Below are 24,706 nucleotides of genomic sequence, written 5' to 3' on the forward strand. Positions count from 1 at the left end.
AATTACCGAAGCCCGTCGTCCTCCGAGGGCAACTGGGAAAGCCTCTCGACTCAGTCACCTTCGTCTGCCTGCCTGGCTGCCTCAACCAAATCCCACTCTCCTGCCGCAATCACATTTTCCACCCTCGCCCAATTCTCCATTCTCCTCTGCTGATAAAACTCTTGCCCCCGATCGGCGAGGAGGAGGAATGGGTGACGGAGCGAGCAGCAGCTGAGGCATTCGAGGAGGTGGAAAGGAGATATCGAAAGAAAGAGGAGCGACAGGCGAGACGGTGCTGATCGATGATGGCTGGAGACGGAACTCCTGCGGATACTGCAGATCCACATTCGCTTCTAGCGTCTCCCACGGTATGAACCGGAACCCTCCTTTATCATCCCCTCGCGATATTCATGATCTTGAGCGGGTGCCTGTGTTGACTAGGAAACTAAAGATCGCAATTTCGGTTACTTGCGTTCCTCTATGAAACTCTTCTCGTTGCAGTTGCGCGGTTGGAATACTAAGTGCCACGCCTCTATGTGAAAAAACACTTTGATAAGTTGTGTGTTTGTAGATTGCGCTCTCTCAGTAGAAATAAATTGCGTCAAAGGAGCTGGAGCTGTATATCATGCTAATTTCGACTTCAGTATTTGTTATTTGTTCCCGCATCAACTTTTTAACTGTCATTTTGTCGTAGGCTTGAGGGTTCAAAAGCTGCTTTCGCTTTTCCTTGAACAATATGCTTATTTATGCTCTAGCTTTTAAATGACATTGCATTTAATTTCTAGTGTACCTGTGCAGGTTTATGGGCAAAGAGTTTGACGGCGGACTACCAAGGTTAGAACTTTTATCGATTCTATACTGCGATACTAGGAAATGTAAGCATGTGAATGATAAATCAAAAAGTTAGTACAATATGTGAATTCAGCCTGAACTAGTAATGATATTTCCTTTGCTTATTAAATTCAAGTCAACAAGTGCTCTAGTTAGAAAATTATTTAATGTAATATAGTGTTCAAATAGCCTTTTATATTAATGTAAAGTTCGATCAATCACAATTAAGAACATTCAGTGCATCAAAATCACAATAATCAAGCAGTGTGACTCCCCACTATCTGTGGTCAAATACATTGATCTTATCCCCTCCATTGTACTCCATACGAAGCCTACAACATGTAGTTCCAAAATTCACTAAACATGAAGATTTGCAAATACAAGAATAAACAACAATATTAACATATTTGTGTAGAATGAAAGGTCGTCGCTCTTCATCATCAGTTGGCTATGAATAACCTAAACAAATGCCATAGATTTCTCATCCAATTTACTTGAGGTATATTTGATGTTCAGGATAAAAACATTTACAACCAAAGACCTTAAACTAACAAAATTTAGATATTCTTCTATTTTACTGCTAAGGTGTCTTGTTGAAAACAAACGTAAATAATATCCTATTTAAATATAACAAACTATATTTATGGCTTGTACGTGAAAATGCTAGGAAGATACTCTCACAGAATAGCCATCTCTTGAACATGGATAAGTATGTTTAATTCCTAATTAAATTTTCACATTCTATAAACAATTCTTTTTGAGATTCAGTTCATGTCACTTAACTTTTAAAACCACTCATGTAGAATGAATGGATGATTTTTTTTTTTTTTTTTAACGAATCTTTTGAAAGCATTAAAGGTTTCAGTTTCTTGGTTAGAAAAATAAGTAATAAGTAAATCTAGAAAAATCATCAACAATTGCAAAACTTTTGAATTTTTCTTCTAAACTGGACATATTAAATTAACCAATATGAATTCTAGAGGTCTTGTGGTAGATACTTTATTGATATACCGAAACAATGATTGTACTTCAGTAACCTTTGGCAAACATGACAATCATGCTTTGAATAGTTAATCTTGGGGAGACCTTCCACAATGGTTTTCATTGAAGGCTTTAAAATAAGATCCTTGTTAACATGCTCCAATCTCTATGCCATAGAACTTTAAACTAACTAGACACTGCATGCAAAATCAACAAGTATATTTTACTCCTCTGGAATTAATTATAATTAAATTAGTTGAAGTATTATATTTGATGAAACATTTAGATGATTCAATTCATATGTATAGAATGCATAAGTTTAGTTCCACAAGAAGTATTTAGTCACTAGTTATTATCTTGGAGTCATGAAATATGCATATGAGTGCAATTGTTCGTCATCATTTGAATATAGTTTTATGCCTTCAATTGCACCAAGCCTATGACACACACACACACACACACACATATACATATACAGGTGTTTGACTTGGATAATGATTCAGGAAAACATATCTTCTATGTGAATTTGTTACATTTTGATATTTAAGCTTCCTTTTATACATTTTTGTAAACAAAAGTTATAGTATCATGAGTTCTACAACTGTGTTTGTTATTGTCGAACATCTCTTATAATTACATCAAGAAATTAAAACATCTTAGTACCCTGAAAAATACTAGATTTACTTGTGATCGAGAAAGTAACTTGGTTTGCTTTTATTTATCTTATCAAATTGTAACACTTTTCAGTGAATAAAATTGAATAAATGGAAAAATCTTATTCGTCACTGAATTCTATTTATAATTGTTTCTTTAGTCATCATGTAAATATCTCCATCCAATATTTTATCTTTTTTACACAATTTTGTGGTATTCTGAAATCTACATCTTTCTATTGTTAATATGACTTCAGAGCTCTTGACCATGGTTGGAGGAGATCCGGCTGTTTTCTTTACAAACCTGAGATGGATAGGACGTGTTGCCCATCTTATACTATTCGTCTGAAAGCCAATACCTTCTATCCCTCCAAAGACCAAGATCGTGTATGCAAAAGAATGCAAAGGTATTTCTGCTTGCCTAAGCAGATGATTCTTTTTGGGTTTTTTATATGATATAATTTACTATTTTAGAGGTCTTTGTCCTCTTGGCTAGTATTTAAACACAAATCCATATTAATTTGATTTTAAGAATAAACAATTGCAATATGCAGGTTCTTAGATGGTGCCACATCAATGGATAAATCTGATAATTCAAAACAGAAGGCTAATCCTTGTAAGGGTTCACTCAAGCTGGTCAGCAAAGAATCTACACCAGTATTCACATCAATACCAACAAATGAATCTTCATCTAGTATGTGTGAAAAGCTGTCCAGTGAATCTGCCATTCTTCATTCTTTGTCGGACATTATTGATAAATCCATGAACATACTTTTTGGGGAGTATATCTCTTCCTGTTGCTCAGCTTCTGAAAGCTAATGTGAAGAAGGTTACAGCCCAAGCCAAAAAGAAGCTGATGGATATATCGGAAGATTTGACATACACTAGCAATATTCCATTTAAATAGCTGCCACCATTAGACGTTCTCAAGCTTCAGTTGAAATAAATAAATTCCAGGAGAATTACCAGATATCAACCCGAAGGCTATTGCTGAAAAGATTTCGGGATTAGTTTTGCAGCAAGAGGCCCCTTCTGATCTTTTAACAAAAGCTTGCAACGGCCACCTAAATTTCTATTCAATCACCAAACAGAGTTTGTAATATAGTAATCTGAAACAAAAGGCGCAAGAACCTAGACGCAATCAAGGTAACGCAAAAAGGCTAGCTACCTCTGACAATTGCATAATTGTGCCCCCCAAAATAAGAAAGCTTGAAATCCATTTGAAAATATCTAGTTTTGATCAGGAAGAATATGCCCTATACAGAAAATATCAGATTAAAGTACATGGTGATAACCAGAAAAAGTTACAGTAAGTTCATACAAAAGCTGTCTGGTGGACACTCCTATCATATTTACTCCACCAGTTAGTGGTGACAATACAATTGCATCTTCTGGATTTGGGTCTTTCCATCAACAATATTTGATTGACGGGGAGCTTGTTGCAGTTGGTGTATGGGCATTCTTCCCCGTTGTTTGTCAAGCAAGTATTTATTTTGGGATCCTGATTTTACCTTTTCATCCCTCGGAAAATATTCAGCTTGGCAGAAATAAATTGGGTTAAGGTGACTCGAAACCAGTGCCCTAGCTTCTAGTATTATTATCTTGGATATTACGTTCACTCCTGCAGAAAAATGTGATACAAAGTAGCGTATCGTCCATCTGAACTACTCTGTCCTCTTCACTGCCAGTAAGCTTCTCTTCAAATTTTAGATCACGTTATTAAAAAAACACGCGTAAAGAATTTTGGATATAGGGTTAACTTGACTTGTATCAAGTGCATATGTATTGCAGGTTAGAATTAAAGCTCTCTATATATGCAAATGTATTTCATGATCCATATCTTGTATATGTGCATGTGTATGTGCTCTTACTGTGGGAATTATCTTGTAGTTACTCATGTGGCAAAAAACGATTCGTTCGTCCCAGCGCCCCGCTAATCTGTCTCTAGGCCAACATAGAGGAGGTAAATCACGGGTGACTATTAGCCATTAGTGCAGGTGACAAGGCCGGGGGGGAGGGGGACATGCTCGGACATGCCGAGTTTTAACTCCAAGACCTCATGTGGCAATACCCCATACCTTAACCACCACCCCGAGGGGACATCTTGTAGTTACTCATGCACATATATCATATGCATCATGTTTACTTAATAAATGTGATCCGGTCCAAAAATGAGAGGATGGAAAGCTAGGGATATGACTGCTACGCTGACTGACTGTAGACCGTGTCCTACTCTACAAAACAAACAACGTCAATGCCGAGCCAGGGAAGGGGTCTCCGGCGTTGGCTCTCCGACGCTCAAGTCAGTCACCAGAAGTGTAGAAGAAAGCAATGCAACAGTAACGCAAGTGCAAACAGTAATCACTCGTACCTCCGCCGGTGCTTGGACCCCCTTTATATAGAGCCCTAGTGGGCGACGTGCATGCTCCTCGAGGTATGGACACGTTCTCCAATGTATCCTATGAAAGGACCTGTCAGGAAAGTGGCTCTAACACCATACCTCAATAGGGCATGCATTTCCCTAGCAAGACAGTAGAAGCTTTCGCCATACGATTTACCTGTTAACCATGCCTCGTGTCAGCTGCACTATCTCCCAAAAGGATATCGAGAGATATAACAATGGTCTCGCTTCTTGGCCGAGCGGGGTAGCTGTTCGGTCGAGACTCCTCCGCTCGGTCGGTCTCAGAGAGATAATAATGTTCCCGCTGCTTGGCTGAGCGGGATAGCCGCTTGGTCGAGACTCCTCTACTCTGTCGGCCTCAGTTGCTCTTCCTTGCGGTGACTGGGCATAGTAGCTTGTCCATCCCGCTCGGTCAAGCTCTTCAATCTCCTCAGCGTCTTGCCTCTCCGCACTGAACGTCTGACTATTTTATCGTATTATCCCGGGCTGGATGGTTGGCCCGCTTGGCCACTGATTGACCTGACCGACCGTTGTGAGTTCTTGGTGATCGAACACTGATTGCCCCGACCGCCCGTTGTAGTCGACTTCCGCTCGGCCGCCGTGGGCGAGCTTTTTGATACTCTGGTGTTGACTACCTTGACTTTGATCTCCACTCCGGCATTTGACCTGTGCCGGACGGGCTCCCCTTTATCGCTGCATCAAAATGCATTATTTATTGATAGGTTAGATGCTATACATTTCATATGTTACTATCTATTCTTCCATGGGTTGTGCAACACATTTATATATTCTTTTTCTAATGCGGTGAGCTTACAAATTGGAAGTGTAGGCAATATTTGCTAATTGATATGCAAAAGCTTTATACTAACGAAGAACTCGTCTCAACTTTTTTTGTTCTATCCCAACCTGTGGGTACCCTAGTTAAATCTGTTGTAAGTGGCTATTAGGTCCATGCTTGGGGATTTAGTCAAACTTGAAGGCAATATATGTAAATAGCTGTATGAACCAAGTTTTGTTATTAAGTAAGTACCTGTAGGAAATTAAGTTAGTTGATTAGGTACATAAACCCTACAAAATAGAGACAGGTTATGCAAATCATAAAAATGTAACTGATTTTGATATAAGGAAATGTTGTGGGTATGGAACTTCTACAGTTTGATGAGAGTTGTGTATGCCTTATTGCTGTTGGCAACATTAAGATCCTCATCAATTTCAAGAAATTAGTTCGATAATCTTATTTATTTATTTTAGTCATTTCAAATTGTGTCTATTGCCAAATTACAAACATATAGTTAACATAAACATATAGTTAACATAAAGTTCTTCCCATTATCTAAGGTTGGACACAAATTTTCTCACTTCGTATTTTGTCACATCAGATGCTGTCATTATCTAAGGTTTTGACAGAATGCCACGATATTATAAAACATAACTACTGTTATTTAGATGGGTTCCATTTGAAATTGCAAGACCGCTACTTGAAAGAAATTCTTATGTTGTCCTATGACATTATAATTTGCAATGGTATCCAAGCACACTAGTCCCGTTGAAAGATTTGACACTGATACGCCTGGTTGTGCCCCTAGTGAAGATTCATCTGATGAAGACATTGATGAAGTTAACTTCTGCTATGAAGATACAGATATGGGTGTAGAGGATGAGCCAAGTTTCCTAGCTGGTAGTGCACCAGTAGCTGATGACTCTCAAGACTACGATGTTGGTAACATTGTGCTCGATGTAAAGGGTTTGTGTGTGCAGTTCAAGGTATGTCCAATTTCTTTTGAGCTTTTCTTAAATCTAGCTATTATATGAACGAACCTGTTAAGTTATCTGCAATTTTGGCTTTAGCCCCTCCCATAATTCTGCCTTTGATATCAATTCTGAATTCATATTTCCGTAGCATAAATGAGTAACACATGTTGGTTCTAGTAGACTGAAGAATTACCATTCTTAAATCCCTATGACAGCGTTGACAAAACTTATATGCAAATTTGGCTGGGCCCCTCTTGGAATTCTACCTTTGATATGAAATCTGAATTCTAATAACTTCCATAACATAAGTATCTGTAATTTTTTTTGAGCGACTCTCCTAATTCTACCTTTGATATCAACTTCCATAACAAAAGTGATCTACACGTGTTGGTTCTAGTAGACTGAAGGATTAGCATTCTGAAATCCTTACATGACTGTTGACATTTTTTCATTAGTTTGATACTTTTCCTGTCGTTTAATATTCTCTCTGAATTAATCATCTTACAAATAAGGGTGAGAATCTCTGGTGACTTGCTTTTCAATGTGAAATGAAACATGTAAATAACATAGTTGTGATACATATCGATGCATAAATATAAGGATGGTCTGATGTAGTATTCCCTGTCAAACACTTCCAATACTGTTCCATTCGCTTGACCTGATTTATTATCTTGTTTTTGAGCATAGAACCTTGAGAAAGTTCTCGGCCGTGTTGACAAGAGGGACATTCCAAGACTTGAAAATCTACTGATAAGTAAAAGTTGTCGGAACAGAGCTTGCTGGCCGCATGGCATATTGCCTCAGTTAAATTTATTTTTTGTAACCAATGTCAGACATCGTTGTTACAAGTATTTGATCGAGAAATCTGAAATCACGAATCATATTTATTTGATGCTAGGACTCGTGAATTTTGTCATTTCATGATATGCTTGACATTGCCTTTGGATGTTTAATCTCACTCTTAATATGATGTTCATAACACAGCGACCGACTGCTTCAGGTGGTCTCCGTCAGCTTTCACTTGAAGCCCTTGAGCCTGAACAAATATGTTGCATCGCCAAATTATTCGTCAGGTAACATTTAGCATGCTTCCCATTTATTTTGTCATATAATATTGCTAAGCTAAAAGCATCTATGTCGTAAATAATACATGATCTTGCAATGACTACTCTTCTCATTGTTTTTTCAATCTTATTTCCCTTTAAGTTACTTTGGTCCCATCGTGTTCTTATTGAACAAGGGTAAGTATATTTCTGTTTATAATCCATGTTCTAAGAGCATCTCCAGTGGGAATATTTGGAGGGGATATTAAGAGCATCTCCAGTGGAAGATATTTGGAGGGGATATTTCTCCAAATATCCTCCACCCGCAAATATCCCCCATTGTGGGGGATATTTGATGGGATAATAGAAATCACCGGACACACATCTGTGTCCGGTGATTTCCTCATGTGGGGCCCACAAAAAGTAACATGCTTCCCATTTATTTTGTCATATAATATTGCTAAGCTAAAAGCATCTATGTCGTAAATAATACATGATCTTGCAATGACTACTCTTCTCATTGTTTTATCAATCTTATTTCCCTTTAAGTTACTTTGGTCCCATCGTGTTCTTATTGAACAAGGGTAAGTATATTTCTGTTTATAATCCATGTTCTAAGAGCATCTCCAGTGGGAGATATTTGGAGGGGATATTTCTCCAAATATCCTCCACCCCCAAATATCCCCCATTGTGGGGGATATTTGATGGGATAATAGAAATCACCGGACACACATCTGTGTCCGGTGATTTCCTCATGTGGGGCCCACAAAAAGTAGGCTGCCATTACTGTTTTATTTTATTTTTAATATGATGGGCCCCACCTTATATGAGTGATGCGTGACTTTATATTTGTTTTATTTTTTTTAAAATTTAATTAAATTCAAACTATGCAAACATTAAAAGAGTCCGTTGGATAAATTAATTGTCGAGGAATCAAACGTTCGGAATCAAACGTTCGAAAAATTAACCGTTCGAAAACGTTCGAAAAATTAAACGTTCGATAACGTTCAATTTCTCTCTCTATATACATCATTTCTTTCATCTATTTTCATCATTTTCATACCCATTGCCAACAAAAATTTAAAGAGATGGATAAAAATTCTGATAATTATTTTAGGGATTTGTTCAACTCTCCAAATATCGACGAAAATTCAAGTGAAGAAAGTTCTCAAGCCCGTCCTAATTTCTTCAATCCTCAATTTCCATTTCCCACTCAACATCCACCAAATTTCCAACCTTTTTTATACCCACCATCATATTACCATAATTTCCAAAGTTATCCAAATTCTTTGAGTGGCGACCCTCGAACTCCGTTTTATACATATCCTCCAGAATATTGGCAGAGTAATCAGTATTTCATGCAAGGCCCATCTCATGGAATTAATCATCTTCAATCACCATAGATTCATTCAAATGAATCGAGAAGAGCTAGTATTGATGCAATTGACAGTGATAAAGGTACACCTTATGCAGTCCCCGATTCACAATTTCTTGTATTTTCATCTGAAATAGGGTCTGACGATATTATTCTCAATCAAGCACCAGAGATGGGCAACGAATCAGATGAAGACCATAGCAACAATATGGACGATAGCAGATGATAAGCTCCTTGCAGCGGCCTACACAATTATGAGTGAAGATTCAGTAGTTGGTAATGCCCAGAAGAGTGAATCATTTTGGAAACGAGTTGTGACATACTTCAATACCAATCAAGCTAAAGGAGCTAAAAAGAGAATTGCGGAGAAAGCAAAATCACATTGGGCTTCATTGAAAAAGATCGTAAATAGATACAATGGAATCTACAATAAATGGTAGAATGATTGACCAAGCGGATGGAGTGATGAGGATTTGATGGTGCGAGCTCATGAAGAATACAAGAGTACTTTTAAAATTACTTTTCAATATGAGCATGTGTGGAGAATCGTGAAAGATAGTCATATGTATACTAGATGATTTTGAAGTTGTTCATCAGTCATGCCTCGTGTGTCCATTACGAGGAGTTGATGTGCTTGGATGAGTTGATCAATTTTTTTATTGTTATTATACTCTTCCAACTGCGCCATTGATTGTTGCATAGCCTGATTCAATTCATCAAGTATGCCTACTCTTTCTTTGCCTTTCCTCTTTGCTGTCTTCTGTCCCATTGGACGAAATCGGATTTCTCTATCATCTATATCAGCAGTTGTTTTAGGATTAGAAGAGTCAGTATGTGCACCTGATGATTCTGATGTTCTTGCTTTTTTTGTTGCCCGTCGATCTGAGGATTGAGGAGCATACATAGGACTATCTTTCACGATTCTCCACACATGCTCATATTGGAAAGTAGTTTTAAAAGTACTCTTGTATTCTTCATGAGCTCGCACCATCAAATCCTCATCACTCCATCCGCTTGGTCGATCATTATACTATTTATTGTAGATTCCATTGTATCTATTTACGATCTTTTTCAATGAAGCCCAATGTGATTTTGCTTTCTCCGCAGTTCTCTTTTTAGCTCCTTTAGCTCGATTGGTATTGAAGTATGTCACAACTCGTTTCCAAAATGACTCACTCTTCTGGACATTACCAACTACTGAATCTTCACTCATAATTGTGTAGGCCGCTGCAAGGAGCTTATCATCTGCCACTGTCCATACTGTTCGCTTGTTATGGTCTTCATCTGATTCGTTGCGCATCTCTGGTGCTTGATTGAGAATAATATCGTCGGACCCTATTTCAGATGAAAATGGAGGAAATTGTGAATCGGGGACTGCATAAGGTGTACCTTTATCACTGTCAATTGCATCAACACTAGCTCTTCTCGATTCATTTGAATGAATCTCTGGTGATTGAAGTTGATTAATTCCATGAGATGGGCCTTGCATGAAATACTGATTACTCTGCCAATATTCTGGAGGATATGTATAAAACGGAGTTCGAGGGTCGCCACTCAAAGAATTTGGATAACATTGGAAATTATGGTAATATGGTGGTGGGTATGGAAAAGGTTGAAAATTTGATGGATGTTGAGTGGGAAATGGAAATTGAGGATTGAAGAAATTAGGACGGGCTCGAGAACTTTCTTCACTTGAATTTTCGTCGATATTTGGAGAGTTGAATAAATTCCTAAAATAATGACCAGAATTTTTATCCATCTCTCTAAATTTTTGGTAGGCAATGAGTATGAAAATAGATGAAAGAAAGGATGTATATATAGGGAGAAATTGAACGTTATCGAATGTTTAATTTTTCAAACGATTAATTTTTCGAATATTTGATTCCTCGACAATTAATTTATTCAACGGACTCTTTTAATATTTGCATAGTTTGAATTTAATTAAATTAAAAAAAATTAAAACAAATATAAAGTCACGGCCCACTCATATAAGGTGCGGCTCATCATATTAAAAACAAAAAATAAATAAAATAAAACAGTAGTGGCAGCCCACTTTTTGTGGGCCCCACATGAGGAAATCACCGGACACACATGATTTCTATTACCTATTAATGGGGGATATTTTGGGGTAAGAGATATTTGAAGAAATATCCTCTCCAAATATCCCCAGAGGATGCTCTAAGCAATCACATATCGGTCAAGAGCAACATATTCTTGATCGTTTCCATTCTCGTCAATGCATCTGCCATGGTGATCTGCTCCCGCGGCGACTCCTTAGCGCAGCAAAGACCAACCATGAGCACCGACTCCAAGCACTGCTTTATCCTTCCGCTCGCTTGCTTCCCAATCACGAAGTCCAATGCCACTTCTTCACCCCCTTCCGAGAACATAGCCGGATACGCCATGCCGCCAGTGACGTCAACTCCGGCTGCAAGCTTGTCTCTATGAACTTCTGCAGTGTGCACCCGTCCTTGGACTCCTCGTCTGTCGGCCGCCTCCCGCTGAATAACTCCAGCAGTAGTATCCCGTAGCTGTATACATATGTCTGCGTTGATATCAGCCCGCCCATCCCATATGATCTGGCAAATTGTATACTCTCTGGAGCGTACATCACCTGGAGCCATGTAGCCGATGGAACCTTTAATGGCGGCGGAAGAAGATTGGTAAACGCTGGAGCTTCTCGTGAGGAACTTGGCGATGCCGAACTCCCCCACGCGAGCGGTCATATTGGCGTCGAGCAGCACGTTGCTGGGCTTCAAGTTGCAATGGATAATCGGCGTGTCGCATTGGTCATGGAGATAGTTCAAGGCCGCGCCAACTTCGATCGCGACGTTGAGCCTCTGCACTAGCCCCAACCTCTTGGTATTGTGGAACTTCTTGTCCCTCGTCTCGGGGTGTAACCAGTTCTCCAAGCTCCCGTTCGGCAAGAACTCAAACAGAATGGCTGTGAATTCGTTGCCCATGGAGTCGATGCTGACGCAGGTGGCGAGGATCTTGATGAGGTTCGGATGGCAGATTTTGCGCAGCGCTTCGCACTCCGCGAGGAAGGCCTTGAAGGCGCCGCAGTGATCGAGGTCAAGCACCTTGACCGCGATTTGCTCATCGCCGAGGAAGTCTCTGTACACCGAGCCATACCTTCCGACGCCAATCAAGTTCTCAGGGGAGAAGTCGTCAGTGGTTTCTGTGTGAGTTACCACGTTTCTTTATTTACGAAAAAAACACTTTAATTTTAAAATTAAGTATCAAAAATAATATTATTTCTTTCCCACCTCACCCCCGCCAACCGTTTAAATTTTACTTTATTTTTCAATGCATAAATCTGCTATATTTCATCAGTCCCATGCTGAGATTGATATTGAAGTTCAACATAATTTTTTTTTTTTTTAAACGGCTTGAACCACCGGTTAATCGGCGGTTCGTAGCCGTTGGGAGGATTTTTTGGGTATTTTTTTTCAACGGTTAGGATCATTTGACCGTTTTTTAATCAATGACTATGATTTAGTGTCCGTTACTATCAAAACTCTATAAATAGAGAGCTCATTTCATCATTTTTCACACACATCTTCTCTACTCTTAATCTCATTTTCGTATTCTCTAATCTCTACACGCTTTCGTTTTTAATTTTCAATTACAATGGAAGGAGGCCGCGGAGGTGCATCATCTCGAGCTCGGAAGGGAAAGCAAATAATGATTAATTTATTGAGAACTTAACTCTTCGTATTCCTTGGAGGCTATAAGTAGCCATCTTCAGAAAGATGCAAAGTAGAATTATTCTCTCCGAGTTTTTCTCGTCAACTTTTTCTTCGTTCGAAAGAGATCGTAGTGCTTTCAAGGTTTTGTCGATCTAAAAGGCTAGCACCTAACAGATCGTGTCAAGTTCGTGATCTAGTGCGCGTGGATACCGCTAGAGGAGTCACACGTGGGGCTCTTATCTGTCTTATTTGTCTGTGATATTATTCATACCTATCGAAGACTTGAGATATGTTTTTATATAATTTTGTGTAAAACTATATGTACCACGAAAGATCCATGATTCATTATATGTCTTTCGCTGTGCTCCGAACCCAACATTGGTATCAGAGCTAAGTTCGTGGTTGGATCATATAGTACGAAGCCGATTCTTCAAAATTTATTTGAAGAATCAGTGTTTCAAGAGATTTCAAAGAAATCTTAATTTCTTTATTGCAAATTATATGCCGTAACATTTCATGATAGAAATGAATTTTGTCTAAAACCTGTAAAGTAATACGTGTTGTAATTTATATATAAATTCCTTATGACATAAGTAGATTAACATGTTAACATCTCCGAGACCTATTTTTCTTAAAAGACTAAGAGGATTAATAGAGATAAATCTCGTAATGAGATTGTGTAAATGCACAAGAAGTTAATTATGGTGAGACATTTTTAATAATTATAAAATCCCTTAAATATATTAAAGTCAAGATTTGTTAAAAGCTCTCCACTAATAACTATGATGATAGTTAGAGTTTTTACATAAAGTCGGTACAGCTCAGCTGTCGGCTTGTGTCAAAACATCTATAATTTATCATAATTATTAGTGGGTTGACTTAACTCAAATTCGTTTACTTGTTTAGCTCAGCTAAGGTTAACTGATTTGAGGGGCAAGTGTTGAGAATATAAGACTCAACAAGAATATACGGAAAGTCACATAGATTTGCAATTGGCAAGTTAAGGCCTACTTGATGAATATAGCATGTAGGTACAGCTCAGCTGTGTACATTCTATATGATTCAGGGTTTCGGTCCTGTTAGGAATTGTTACCAACTAATTCCTGATTCTAATAGTGAGGATTGTTGGACTTGAATAAAATAATAGGAGTTATAAAAGATCTTTATTAAATATATTCGACAAATACTAAAATTCTGCTTTAAATTTTAGATGACAACACAAGTCCCTTATCACTGCGAAGCATTCTTGAGAAAGAGAATATCCTCCTCGGTTCCAACTACCTGGATTGGTATAGGAAACTGAAAATCGTCTTGAGACACGAGAGAAAAATTTACGTGCTCAAAGATGAACCACTAAATGAGCCTACACCCAATTAGACTCGACCCCGGGCCGGGTCTGGCCCGGACCCGGCCCAGGCCCGTAACCGGGTCAACGGGCCGGTTGCCCGTTGACCCGGTTCCGGTTCGTTGATTGTAAAACCGGCGAACCGCCGGGTTAACCGGCGGGTTGAACCGGCGGTTCAGCCGCAAAAAAATATATATATATTTTAAACGGCTTGAACCGCCGGTTAACCGGCGGTTCATAGCCGTTGGAACTGCCGGTTAACAGGCGGTTCGTAGCCGTTGGGAGGGTTTTTTGGGTATTTTTTTTTCAACGGTTAGAATCATTTGACCGTTTTTTGATCAATGACTATGATTTAGTGTCCGTTACTATCAAAACTCTATAAATAGAGAGCTCATTTCATCATTTTTCACACCCATCTTCTCTACTCTTAATCTCATTTTCGTATTCTCTAATCTATACACGCTTTCGTTTTCAATTTTCAATTACAATGGAAGGAGGCCGCGGAGGTGTATCATCTCGAGCTCGGAAGGGAAAGCAAATAATGAATTCGCGGGAGGAGGACCCTAACATTCAATCCACCGATGATGAGATCGAGCATCTTCCGAATCCGACACCCGAAACACAAGGAAGTACCGATGTAATTACTTCTAAGGTTCGGGAACTTCCTCCTCTAAATTCTTCTATTTTTACTAAACATTTTGAGAAGGTCACTCTTCCGTCGGGAGAAATGCGTGCAAAATGTAAGCACTGCAATGCTTCCTACAAATTCCAAGCCGGCGGCGGCTATGTGTCGTTGAAACGACATGTAGAAACGAAGCACCCGACGGAATATGGACTCGACCGTTCTCAAACACAATTATCAAGATTTTCTTCAACTAGCGGTAGTACCGATTCTGATTTATTTTTATATTCGGATAATAAATTAAGAGAATCATTAGCTAAATTCATTTCCGTAGAACATCTTTCTTTTAGTTTTGGATCTAAATGCACATTTGAAGATTTTTGTAAAGAGTCTCTTAATCCATGTGCTAAACGTGTTCCTAGGACTACACTTACTCGTACAATTAAGAAATTAGTAAAACAAGGAAAAAAGAATTTAATTGATGAATTTAGTAAATTAGATAATAAAGTTTCTTTATGTTCCGATATTTGGAGTGATCATTGGCAAACACATTCGTATATGGGTGTGACTTGCCATTGGATCGATAACTCTTGGAACCTCCAAAAAAGATTATTAGCTTATAGAGTTTTTGATGAATCACATAATGCTCATAATATCGCACAATTATTATGTTTAATTTTAGAAGAATATGGTTTAACTCATAAAATATTTTCAATATCATTAGATAATGCTAGTTCTAATACCACTTGTATAGATGATCTAAAATTTGTTTGTCAACCTATTATTGGAGGTTTATTTTTCATATTCGTTGTGTATGCCATGTTTTAAATTTATGTGTTCAAGATGGTTTAAAAATTTTAGAAAGTTATATTAAACTAATTAGAATTGCAATTTCTTATTTATGGTCTCATCCATCTATAATGAAACAATGGGGTAGGTTTTGTAAAATTAATGGAATGAGACTTAAAAAATTTCCACGTGATGTACCAACACGTTGGAATTCAACATACCAATTATTACAAGATTCATTTCAATATAAAGAATTATTATGTTCATTTTTTGCACAAAACACTAATACTAATATATATTTATTTTCACAACAATGGAATATTTGTAGTAGTATTTGTGAAATTTTAAAAGTATTTAATGATGCAACCGAATAACTTTCCGGTGTTTATTATCCCACTGCTCAATTAGTTTTAGAAAATTTTTCTAATATAGTATTAGTTTTAAATGAACATATTAATAATGAATCTTTATCTCCTTACATCTTAGCTATGAAAACTAAATGGGGAAAATATTTTTATTTAATTCTTGAAATTTATTTAATTGCATTTGCTTTAGATCCTAGATTTAAATTAGAAGTTTTACAAGAAATGTTAACTTTATATTATGACGCTTTAATTCCAATTAAAGATTCTTCTTCCCCTGATCCAGTTAATATTATATATAATGTTAGAATTTATTTATATGATATTTATAATCAATATTATGCAAAATATGGAACACAAATTAATATTTCTGAAATTCAACAAACTACTAGTAGTAATTTAAAACTATCAAAAGCACAACTCTTATTAAAAGAACGGACAAAACGTCCACGAGGATCCTCAAGTTCCACATAGGAACTTGATAATTATTTTACGATTTCTTTTGATTTTAATGAAGCAGATAGCGAAAACTTCGATATCTTAAAGTGGTGGTCACAGAAGGCTCAAAGCTTTCCCGTTCTCTCCGTGATCGCAAAAGAAATTTTAGCTTGTCCAGTGTCAACTGTTGCTGTGGAGCAGACGTTCAGTGCCGACGGCAACATATTAGATGAACGACGATCAACTTTGTCTCCCGACTCATTGGAAGCCCAAGCATTACTAGATGATTGGACCAGAGCGGAGAAAAGAATCCAAGGAATGCAACTTTCAGATGACGAAATTGAAGATTTTGATACTGAAGGAACAAATACGACAGGAACAGGAAATGGAAGTGAATGAAAATGTAAAAGGATAAAAATGTAAAAGAACTACGTGGGCTTTGATTCCCCTAAAGGGATACGTATGCAACTTAAATAAGTGCAAGCCCTTTTTTCAATAAATTTTAATTTCTAATTTTTAATGTTTAATATTTAATTTTTAAATTTTTTTTAACATATTAATCTTGAACTGTGGCGAACCGTGACGAACCGTGAATCGAACTGTGAACCGGCGGTTCTGAACCGTGAATCGTAACCGTCTTGGGCGGTTAAGGTTAAGGGTCGACCTGCCTGGAACCGTCGAACCGTCGGTTCCGAACCGTGGTTAGGTCTGCACCCAATGATTCAGACGAAGATCAGTCATATTATTCTCAATATATGGAAGATGCACTGGATGTGCAATGCATCATGTTGTCTTCTATGTCTCCCGAGTTGCAGAGACAACATGAGAACATGAGTGCTAGGGAGATTGATCAACACTTGCATGAGCTCTTCCAAGAGAGTGTGAGAGTAGAGAGGTATGAAACCTATCGAGCACTATTTCGTACCATGCGGGAGGAAGGAAACCAAGTTGGGTCTCATGTACTCAAGATGATCGGGTACATAGAGAGGCTTAAGAGCTTAGGTTCCAAGTTAGACCAGGACTTGGCTGTTGACCTAATCCTGTCATCACTACCTCCATCATTTTCTCAGTTTGTGTTGAACTTCAACATGAACAGCATGAACAAGAGTTTGACTGATTTGATGATAATGCTGAAAACTGCTGAGAAGGATATGAAGGTAAATCCTTCACTGCATGTAATGATGGTCAGAAAGACCAACAAGCGCCCAAAGCACCAGGAACTTCAATCCCAAGGCTGATGCAGTGAAGAATCCTAAATATCAAGCTCAGAAGAAGCTTAAGAAATGGATGCAGGTACCCCAATTTGATGAGAAGGAGGCCATGTGCTTCCATTGTGGCAAGAAATGCCACTAGAAGAAAAACTGCTATATTTTCATGAAGAAGAATGCCAGTGGAGCTAATGCTTCAGGTATCTTTATGATAGAGTGCAATCTTTCTATTTCTTCATCATGAGTCATAGATTCTGGAAGTAGTTCTCACATTTGTGCGAACATACAGGGTTTAAGTGACTTCATACGGTTGTCCAAGGGCGAAATGAGCCTACGAGTAGCTAATGGAGCGAGAGTTGCTGCGTTAGCTGTAGGAACCTATTCAATAAATTTGCTTAGCGGACTTGTTTTGAATTTAGAAAACTGTTATTTTGTTCCTAGTTTATCAAAGAATATCATTTCGGTGTCAAGTTTAGACACCAAGGGATTTGTATTTCAATTCAAGGACAAGTTATGTTCCTTTTATTTGAATAATATATTCTATGGGAATGATTCATTGAATAATGATCTTTATGTTCTTAACTTAGATGAACCGATCTATTGTATTGAAAGTAGGAAACAAAAATTACATGACTCAAACTTAATATATCTCTGGCATTGTAGACTTGGTCATATAACCCAGAAGCGCATCGCTAAATTACTCAGTAATGGGTATTTGGACTCTTTTGAATTAGAGTCCATAGATACATGTGAAGCATGTTTACAAGGCAAAATGACCAAGAAACCATTCACCAAGATAGGTGAACAGGCAAAGGAACCACTAGAACTCATCCATAGTGATGTTTGTGGGCTATTGCAAGTTCAGGCTAGAGGAGCGTATACCTACTTCGTGACTTTTACTGATGATTTAAGTAGATATGGATATGTCTACTTAATGAGACATAAGTCTGAAACTCTAGACAAGTTTAAGGAGTTCAAGAATGAGGTAGAAAATCAACATGACAAGAAGATTAAGGCCCTTCGGAGTGATCGAGGTGGCGAGTATCTAAGCCAAGAGTTCATTGATTACCTAAAGGAGTGTGGGATAATTTCCCAACTTACACCTCCTAGAACGCTGGAGTGAAATGGTGTTTCAGAAAGGAGAAATCGTACACTCATGGATATGGTTAGATCAATGATGAGTCATGCAAGTCTTCCAATGTCATTTTGGGGTTATTCCTTAGAAACATCAGCACACACACTTAACCGAGTTTCAACCAAGACTGTAGATAAAACTCCTTATGAATTATGGTTTGGAAAGAAACTAAATTTGCCTTATCTTAAGATATGAGGTTGTGATGGTTATGTGAAGAATGAAAATTCTAATAAGCTTGCAGCAAGATCCATAAAATGTACATTTGTAGGTTATCCCAAAGCTACAATGAGATATTATTTTTACCTCCCAAGTGAGCACAAAGTTATTGTTGCTCGATATACTACTTTCTTGGAAAAGGAATTTATTTCTAAAGAAAATAGTGGGAGTAAAGTATGTCTTGAAGAAATTATAGACCCTACAAACAGGTTGGAAGATGAACAGTTGGATAATGAGACAGTGCCACAAGTACAAGTGTCTCCTTCATCCGAAACTACTCAAGAAACGCGAGATCAACGTAAGTCTACAAAAATACATCGAGAGCCAAACAGATATGGTTGGCTAGTAACCCAAGATGAGGAAGTGTTACTCATCGAAGATGATGAATCGTCGACTTACGAAGAAGCAGTTGCTTCAAATGATTCTGAGAAATGGCTGGAAGCCATGAAATTTGAAATGGACTCCATGTACACCAACCAAGTTTGGGAGTTGGTTGATGTGCCAGTTGGGGTAAAACCCATAGGGTGCAAATGGATCTTCAAGAAAAAGATTGACATGGATGGGAACATCAGTACCTATAAAGCTAGGCTTGTGGTAAAGGGTTTCAATCAACGTCATGGAATTGACTATGATGAAACATTTTCGGCCGTTGCAATGCTTAAGTTCATTAGAATTTTGCTAGCTATAGCGGCTTACAAGGACTACGAGATTTGACAAATAGATGTTAAAACTGATTTCCTAAATGGAAGGTTACAAGAGGAAGTATATATGGTACAACCTCCCGGTTTTATGAAATCTGAGAATGCTAATAACTTATGTAGGCTCAAGAAGTCCATTTATGGACTAAAGCAAGCATCTCGGAGTTGGAATCTGCGATTTGACGAAGCCATTAGAGATTTTTCTTTTGTCAAAAATCCAGAAAAACCTTGCGTTTACAAGAAGGTTAGTGGGAGAAAGATTACGTTCCTAATATTGTATGTTGATATATACTTCTTATAGCAATGACATCCCTAGCCTAGAATCTACCAAGACTTGGTTGGGAGAGTGTTTCTCAATGAAAGATCTTGGAGATGCAACCTATGTCTTAGGTATTAAAATATACCGAGATAGACAAAGCAGGTTACTAGGGTTGAGTCAAGGTGTATACATTGATAAAATACTGAATAGATTCGGTATGCATGACTCCAAAAGAGGATATTTACCAGTGTTACATGGTGTGCATCTTTCCAAGGTTATGTGTCCAGGAACACAAGAGGAAAGAAGTAGAAAGGACAAGATACCTTATGCTTCGGCTATAGGGTCCATAATGTATGCTATGATATGCACTCGACCAGATGTCTCGTATGCATTAAGCATGACGAGTAGATATCAATCAGATCCTGGAGAGGGTCATTAGACTGTGGTAAAGACAATCCTCAAGTATCTTAGAAGAACAAAGAACATGTTCTTAGTTTTTGGAGGAGACGAGGAATTAGTCGTCAGAGGATATACTGACGCAAGTTTTCAGACAGATCGGGATGATCCGAAGTCGCAACAAGGATATGTGTTTTGTCTGAATGGTGCAGTTGTTTGCTGGAGGAGTTCCAAGCAGGAGACAGTTGCAGATTCAACAGCTGAGTCCGAGTACATAGCAGCTTCAGAGGCAGCAAAGGAAGCTGTGTGGATCAATAACTTCATAGCGGAGCTTGAAGTGGTTCCTAGCATTGTTGATCCAGTTGTGTTATACTATAATGCAACCATAACGCAGGTAAAGGAGCCAAGGTCTCACCAACGGTCCAAGCATGTACTAAGGAGTATCACCTCCTTAGGGAGATTGTTCAGAGGGGTGATGCATTGGTTAGCAAAGTAGATACCAGCGAGAATATTGCAGATCCACTCACAAAGGCCTTACCTCTACAGAAACATGAGACCCATGTGAGGAGCCTAGGACTGAGAGTCCGTAGTGTTTGACAATAGTGCAAGTGGGAGATTGTTAGTATGTGCACTTATGTGCCAAGACACTCCTTATGTATTTTTTGGATAATTATTTAATAAAGGTAAGAATTTATCATTAATTATTTAGTTTTTTGTACATATATGATTAATGATAAAGTCTCACAGATTAATCGGTATATTAATATGAAAACAGTTCTTGATCGGATAGATATCTAGAGGGGACATGGATATCTAGATCAACGCTGAGTATGACTAGGTCGAGATAGACCGGAGGGATGGATATCCATGTTGTACTTGGGGGTGCCTTGAGTTTAGAGGTACACTGGACACGACCCGCTCAAGAGGAGACCACATATTAAGCATCATTGGTTATTCCTCTTATGAACGAGTGTAACTGATCTTTTGACTTGAGACCTTCATTTATTCTATGCGTGGAGTTATGTGCTTTGACGCCGTTAAAAGCAGTCTTTAATCAGATTGTGATTAATACGGTAGTTGGGTGTATGACAAAATGTAGAGAGAATAATGTTGAGTCAATAGAGGATTCATCGCTCTCTTGAATTAGGAGTTAACATCCTGGCCGCTTGATAGAGATATTAGTGACTCAAAATCCATGGCCATGGGAGGAATGATTTATCAAAAATTTTGGTCCTAGGAAGATCGTACTGGTTCCACTGTACAAAAATTTTATACAAGTGTCAAACCTTTCCTAAACAACCTATTGTGTTCTTTAGAAGTTAAATTAGGAATCGCAAACGGAACTTAACATTATTGATTTCAAATTTAACTTATCTGTTCTTAATGGTTTAGATCTGGATCGCAAGCGGAACTTAACACTATTGATCCAAATCAACCTATGTTATAAATTCAATTAAATATTAATTTTCAAAATTGGCTTCCAGGTTAAACATGGCGAGGCACTAGGCCTTCTTGGATATGAGAGCAGCCACCACTTCCTAGACAAAGCCTTTTAAGGAAAACTAATATTTAATTTCCTTATATAATTTTAGGTTTAACCAAAAGGAACAATCGAATCACAAATTCGAAAAACAAAAGAAAACAAAAACTCGAATTACAAATCCGAAAAACTAGAATCTATTGCCTCTTATGTTTAGAATTCTTACAAAGAAAAATAACTAGCATGATACAGAAGAAAATTACTGGTTATACCTTTTCTTTGTATGCTAATAACCTCGAGATCTTCTGCCGTATTCCTCGCCTCGTCTTGGACGTCGTGTGGGCGACGATCCTCCAAGATGAACACCACCCAAAAAGCTTCTCCTCCTTCTCTAAGTTTCGGCCACCACCACCACCAAGGAGCAAAAGAGAGCAAAGGAAAAGGGAAGGGAAGAGATCCGGCCACAAGGGAGAGCATAATCAATGGAATAAGAATAGATGCCTATCCTACTTCTCCTCTTTTTCTCCTTCTCTTTGTATCCGGCCACACCAAGCAACCACAAGAGGTGGCCGGCCCTAGCATGAAGAGAAGCAAGAGCCGACCCTTTGAAGAAGACTAGAGAGAAGAGAGAAAATAAAATAGATTGCTCATGAGGCCTCTCCTCCCCTTCTTTTATAATACTTGTCCAAGGTAAATAGGGAAAGACTTTTTACAAAAATTAAAATCTTCCTCTTGTTTTTCCTTTTCTTTCCTCTTGATTGAATCAATCAACAAATCATTGATTTATTGATTTGATGATTTGGCCGGCCCCTTGCTTGGGCACCAAGCAAGGGTGGCCGGCCCGTATAAGGAAGGAAAAAGTAATCTTTGTAAAATTTTACAAGCTCTTATAAAATTTTACAAGCTCTCTTTTAATTTTCTAAAGTTGATGTTAAAAAAGGAAAGTTTTAAAAATTAAAACCATGTTTTAAAATTTAAAACTTCTCTTCTAAAAATTTCCTTTTTTAACATGGTTACAAAAATAGAAAATTTAATTTAAAAACTTCTCTTCCTTTTTTTCTAAAACCATGAGGATGGTTAAAAAAGGAAAGTTTTAAAACTTTTAAAACTCTCTATTAAACCATGTGGCCTAATTCAAATAAGGAAATTTTTTCATTTTAAAATTTCTCTTTTAAAACTTATAGTTTTCTACAAAGAGAAGATTTTAAAAATTCAAAACACCCCTCCTTATTTGAGAAAATGTGTCTGGCACCCTTTAAACTTACTTTGGCCGACCCCCTTTGAGAAGGAAGTGGCCAGCCCTTGACTTGGTCACCAAGCCTTGGGCCGACCCCCTCTTGGACACCAAGAAGTGCTTTTCATGAGTAGATTAGAGGCATTAATGAGGCTACGACAGGGACCTAGAGGAGAAATTGGTTTTGGCCTTCCGATGAGCTTGAGTATCCCGTGTTCGCCCCGAACACACAACTCAAATTCATCAATAATAACTCATTCCACTAGAGAGTTATTATTGCACTACCGCACCAATCCCAAATTACATTATGGGCTCCTTCTTATCATGAGTGTGTAAGTCTCCCTATGTTTAAGATAATGAATGTCCACTAATTAAGTAAGTTACTGACAACTCACTTAATTAATATCTAGCTCCAAGAGTAGTACCACTCAACCTCATTGTCATGTCGGACTTAAGTCCACCTGTAGGGTTTAACATGAAAATACTTATGAGCTCCTCTTGGGGCATTCTCAACTTAGATAACTATGACACAGTTTCCTTCTATAATCAACAACACACACTATAAGTAATATCATTTCCCAACTTATCGGGCCTATTGATTTATCGAGCTAAATCTCACCCTTTGATAAGTTAAAGAAATAAATACTAAATATATGTGCTTGTTATTATATTAGGATTAAGAGCATACACTTCCATAATAACTAAGGTTTCGTTCTTTTATTAAGTCAGTATAAAAAGAACTTACCTAAAATGATCCTATTCAATACACTCAGAGTGTACTAGTGTAATTTATTAATCAAGATAAACTAATACCTAATTACACTACGACTATTCCAATGGTTTGTTCTCTTCTATCTTAGTCGTGAGCTACTGTTTATAATTTATAAGGAATTGATAACATCATTTTCTGTGTATGACACCACACACAATGTTATCTATAATATAAATTAATTGAACAACTACACTTAGCATATAAATGTAGGTTTTTGACCAATGTGATTCTTATTTCTAAAATAAATATTTATACAAAAAGCTAGGCTTTTAGTATACACTCTAACAGACCACATATTAAGCATCATTGGTTATTCCTCTTATGAACGAGTGTAACTGATCTTTTGACTTGAGACATTCATTTATTCTATGTGTGGAGTTATGTGCTTTGACGCAGTTAAAAGCAGTCTTTAATCGGATTGTGATTAATACGGTAGTTGGGTGTATGACAAAACGTAGAGAGAATAGTGTTGAGTCAATAGAGGATTCATCACTCTCTTGAATTAGGAGTTAACATCCTGACCGCTTGATAGAGATATTAGTGACTCAAAATCCATGGCCATGGGAGGAATGATTTATCATTCAAGAGGAGTCTATTATATCTTGGAAATCAAGTAAAACAATTAATTTGGTAATGATGCATAATGTATCGAATTAATTGGGATGTAGGCTTTAGATGAAGAGATTGAATTACACAGTAATCGGTTCATAGTGGTTTATAGTTTATAACTGATATTAATTTTATCGCGTTGGGTGGTTAAAAACTGTTGCTAGATGGTTACCTTAGTCTGTGTATGGATTTACACTGCCTTCGTGTATAAAACCTAGAGGGTCGCACACATAACACGTAGACATGAACAATGGTATCGGAAGCTAGTCGAGATCAAGATCAAATATGGATTTACTTGATACAAAGAAGAGAGAATTTGAATAGCCATAATTATGATAATTAATGGAGAATTCGAAGAGTCATCATAATGATAATTAATGAAGAATTTGAAGAGTTATCATAATAAAAGTTATAAATGAAGAATTTATGGAGCCTA

General features: G+C 37.6%; 2 protein-coding genes and 1 pseudogene across 2 annotated transcripts in view; all 3 read left to right on the top strand.

The window, feature by feature from the left end:
* LOC122047224 (arginyl-tRNA--protein transferase 2-like) lies at nt 1–4,154 on the top strand. The gene is made up of 4 exons (XM_042608371.1): nt 1–347; nt 778–813; nt 2,702–2,851; nt 2,999–4,154. Exons 2-4 carry the CDS (start codon nt 782–784, stop codon nt 3,261–3,263), a joined length of 447 nt encoding a protein of 148 aa, XP_042464305.1. The 5' UTR covers nt 1–347; nt 778–781; the 3' UTR covers nt 3,264–4,154.
* Nucleotides 3,545–4,135, top strand: LOC122039629 (annotated as a pseudogene).
* Nucleotides 4,155–5,968: 1,814 nt separating the features above from the next.
* LOC122047232 overlaps nt 5,969–24,706 on the top strand; it is a 28,033-nt gene continuing 9,295 nt past the window's right edge. Inside the window, exons 1-2 of the mRNA XM_042608382.1 lie at nt 5,969–6,609; nt 7,582–7,670. Coding sequence (XP_042464316.1) covers nt 6,367–6,609; nt 7,582–7,670 — 332 coding nt within the window. The 5' untranslated portion in view covers nt 5,969–6,366. The remainder of the gene's footprint in view (nt 6,610–7,581; nt 7,671–24,706) is intronic.

This window comes from Zingiber officinale, chromosome 1B, assembly GCF_018446385.1.
Source record: "Zingiber officinale cultivar Zhangliang chromosome 1B, Zo_v1.1, whole genome shotgun sequence".
NCBI classification, from domain to species: Eukaryota; Viridiplantae; Streptophyta; class Magnoliopsida; order Zingiberales; family Zingiberaceae; genus Zingiber; species Zingiber officinale.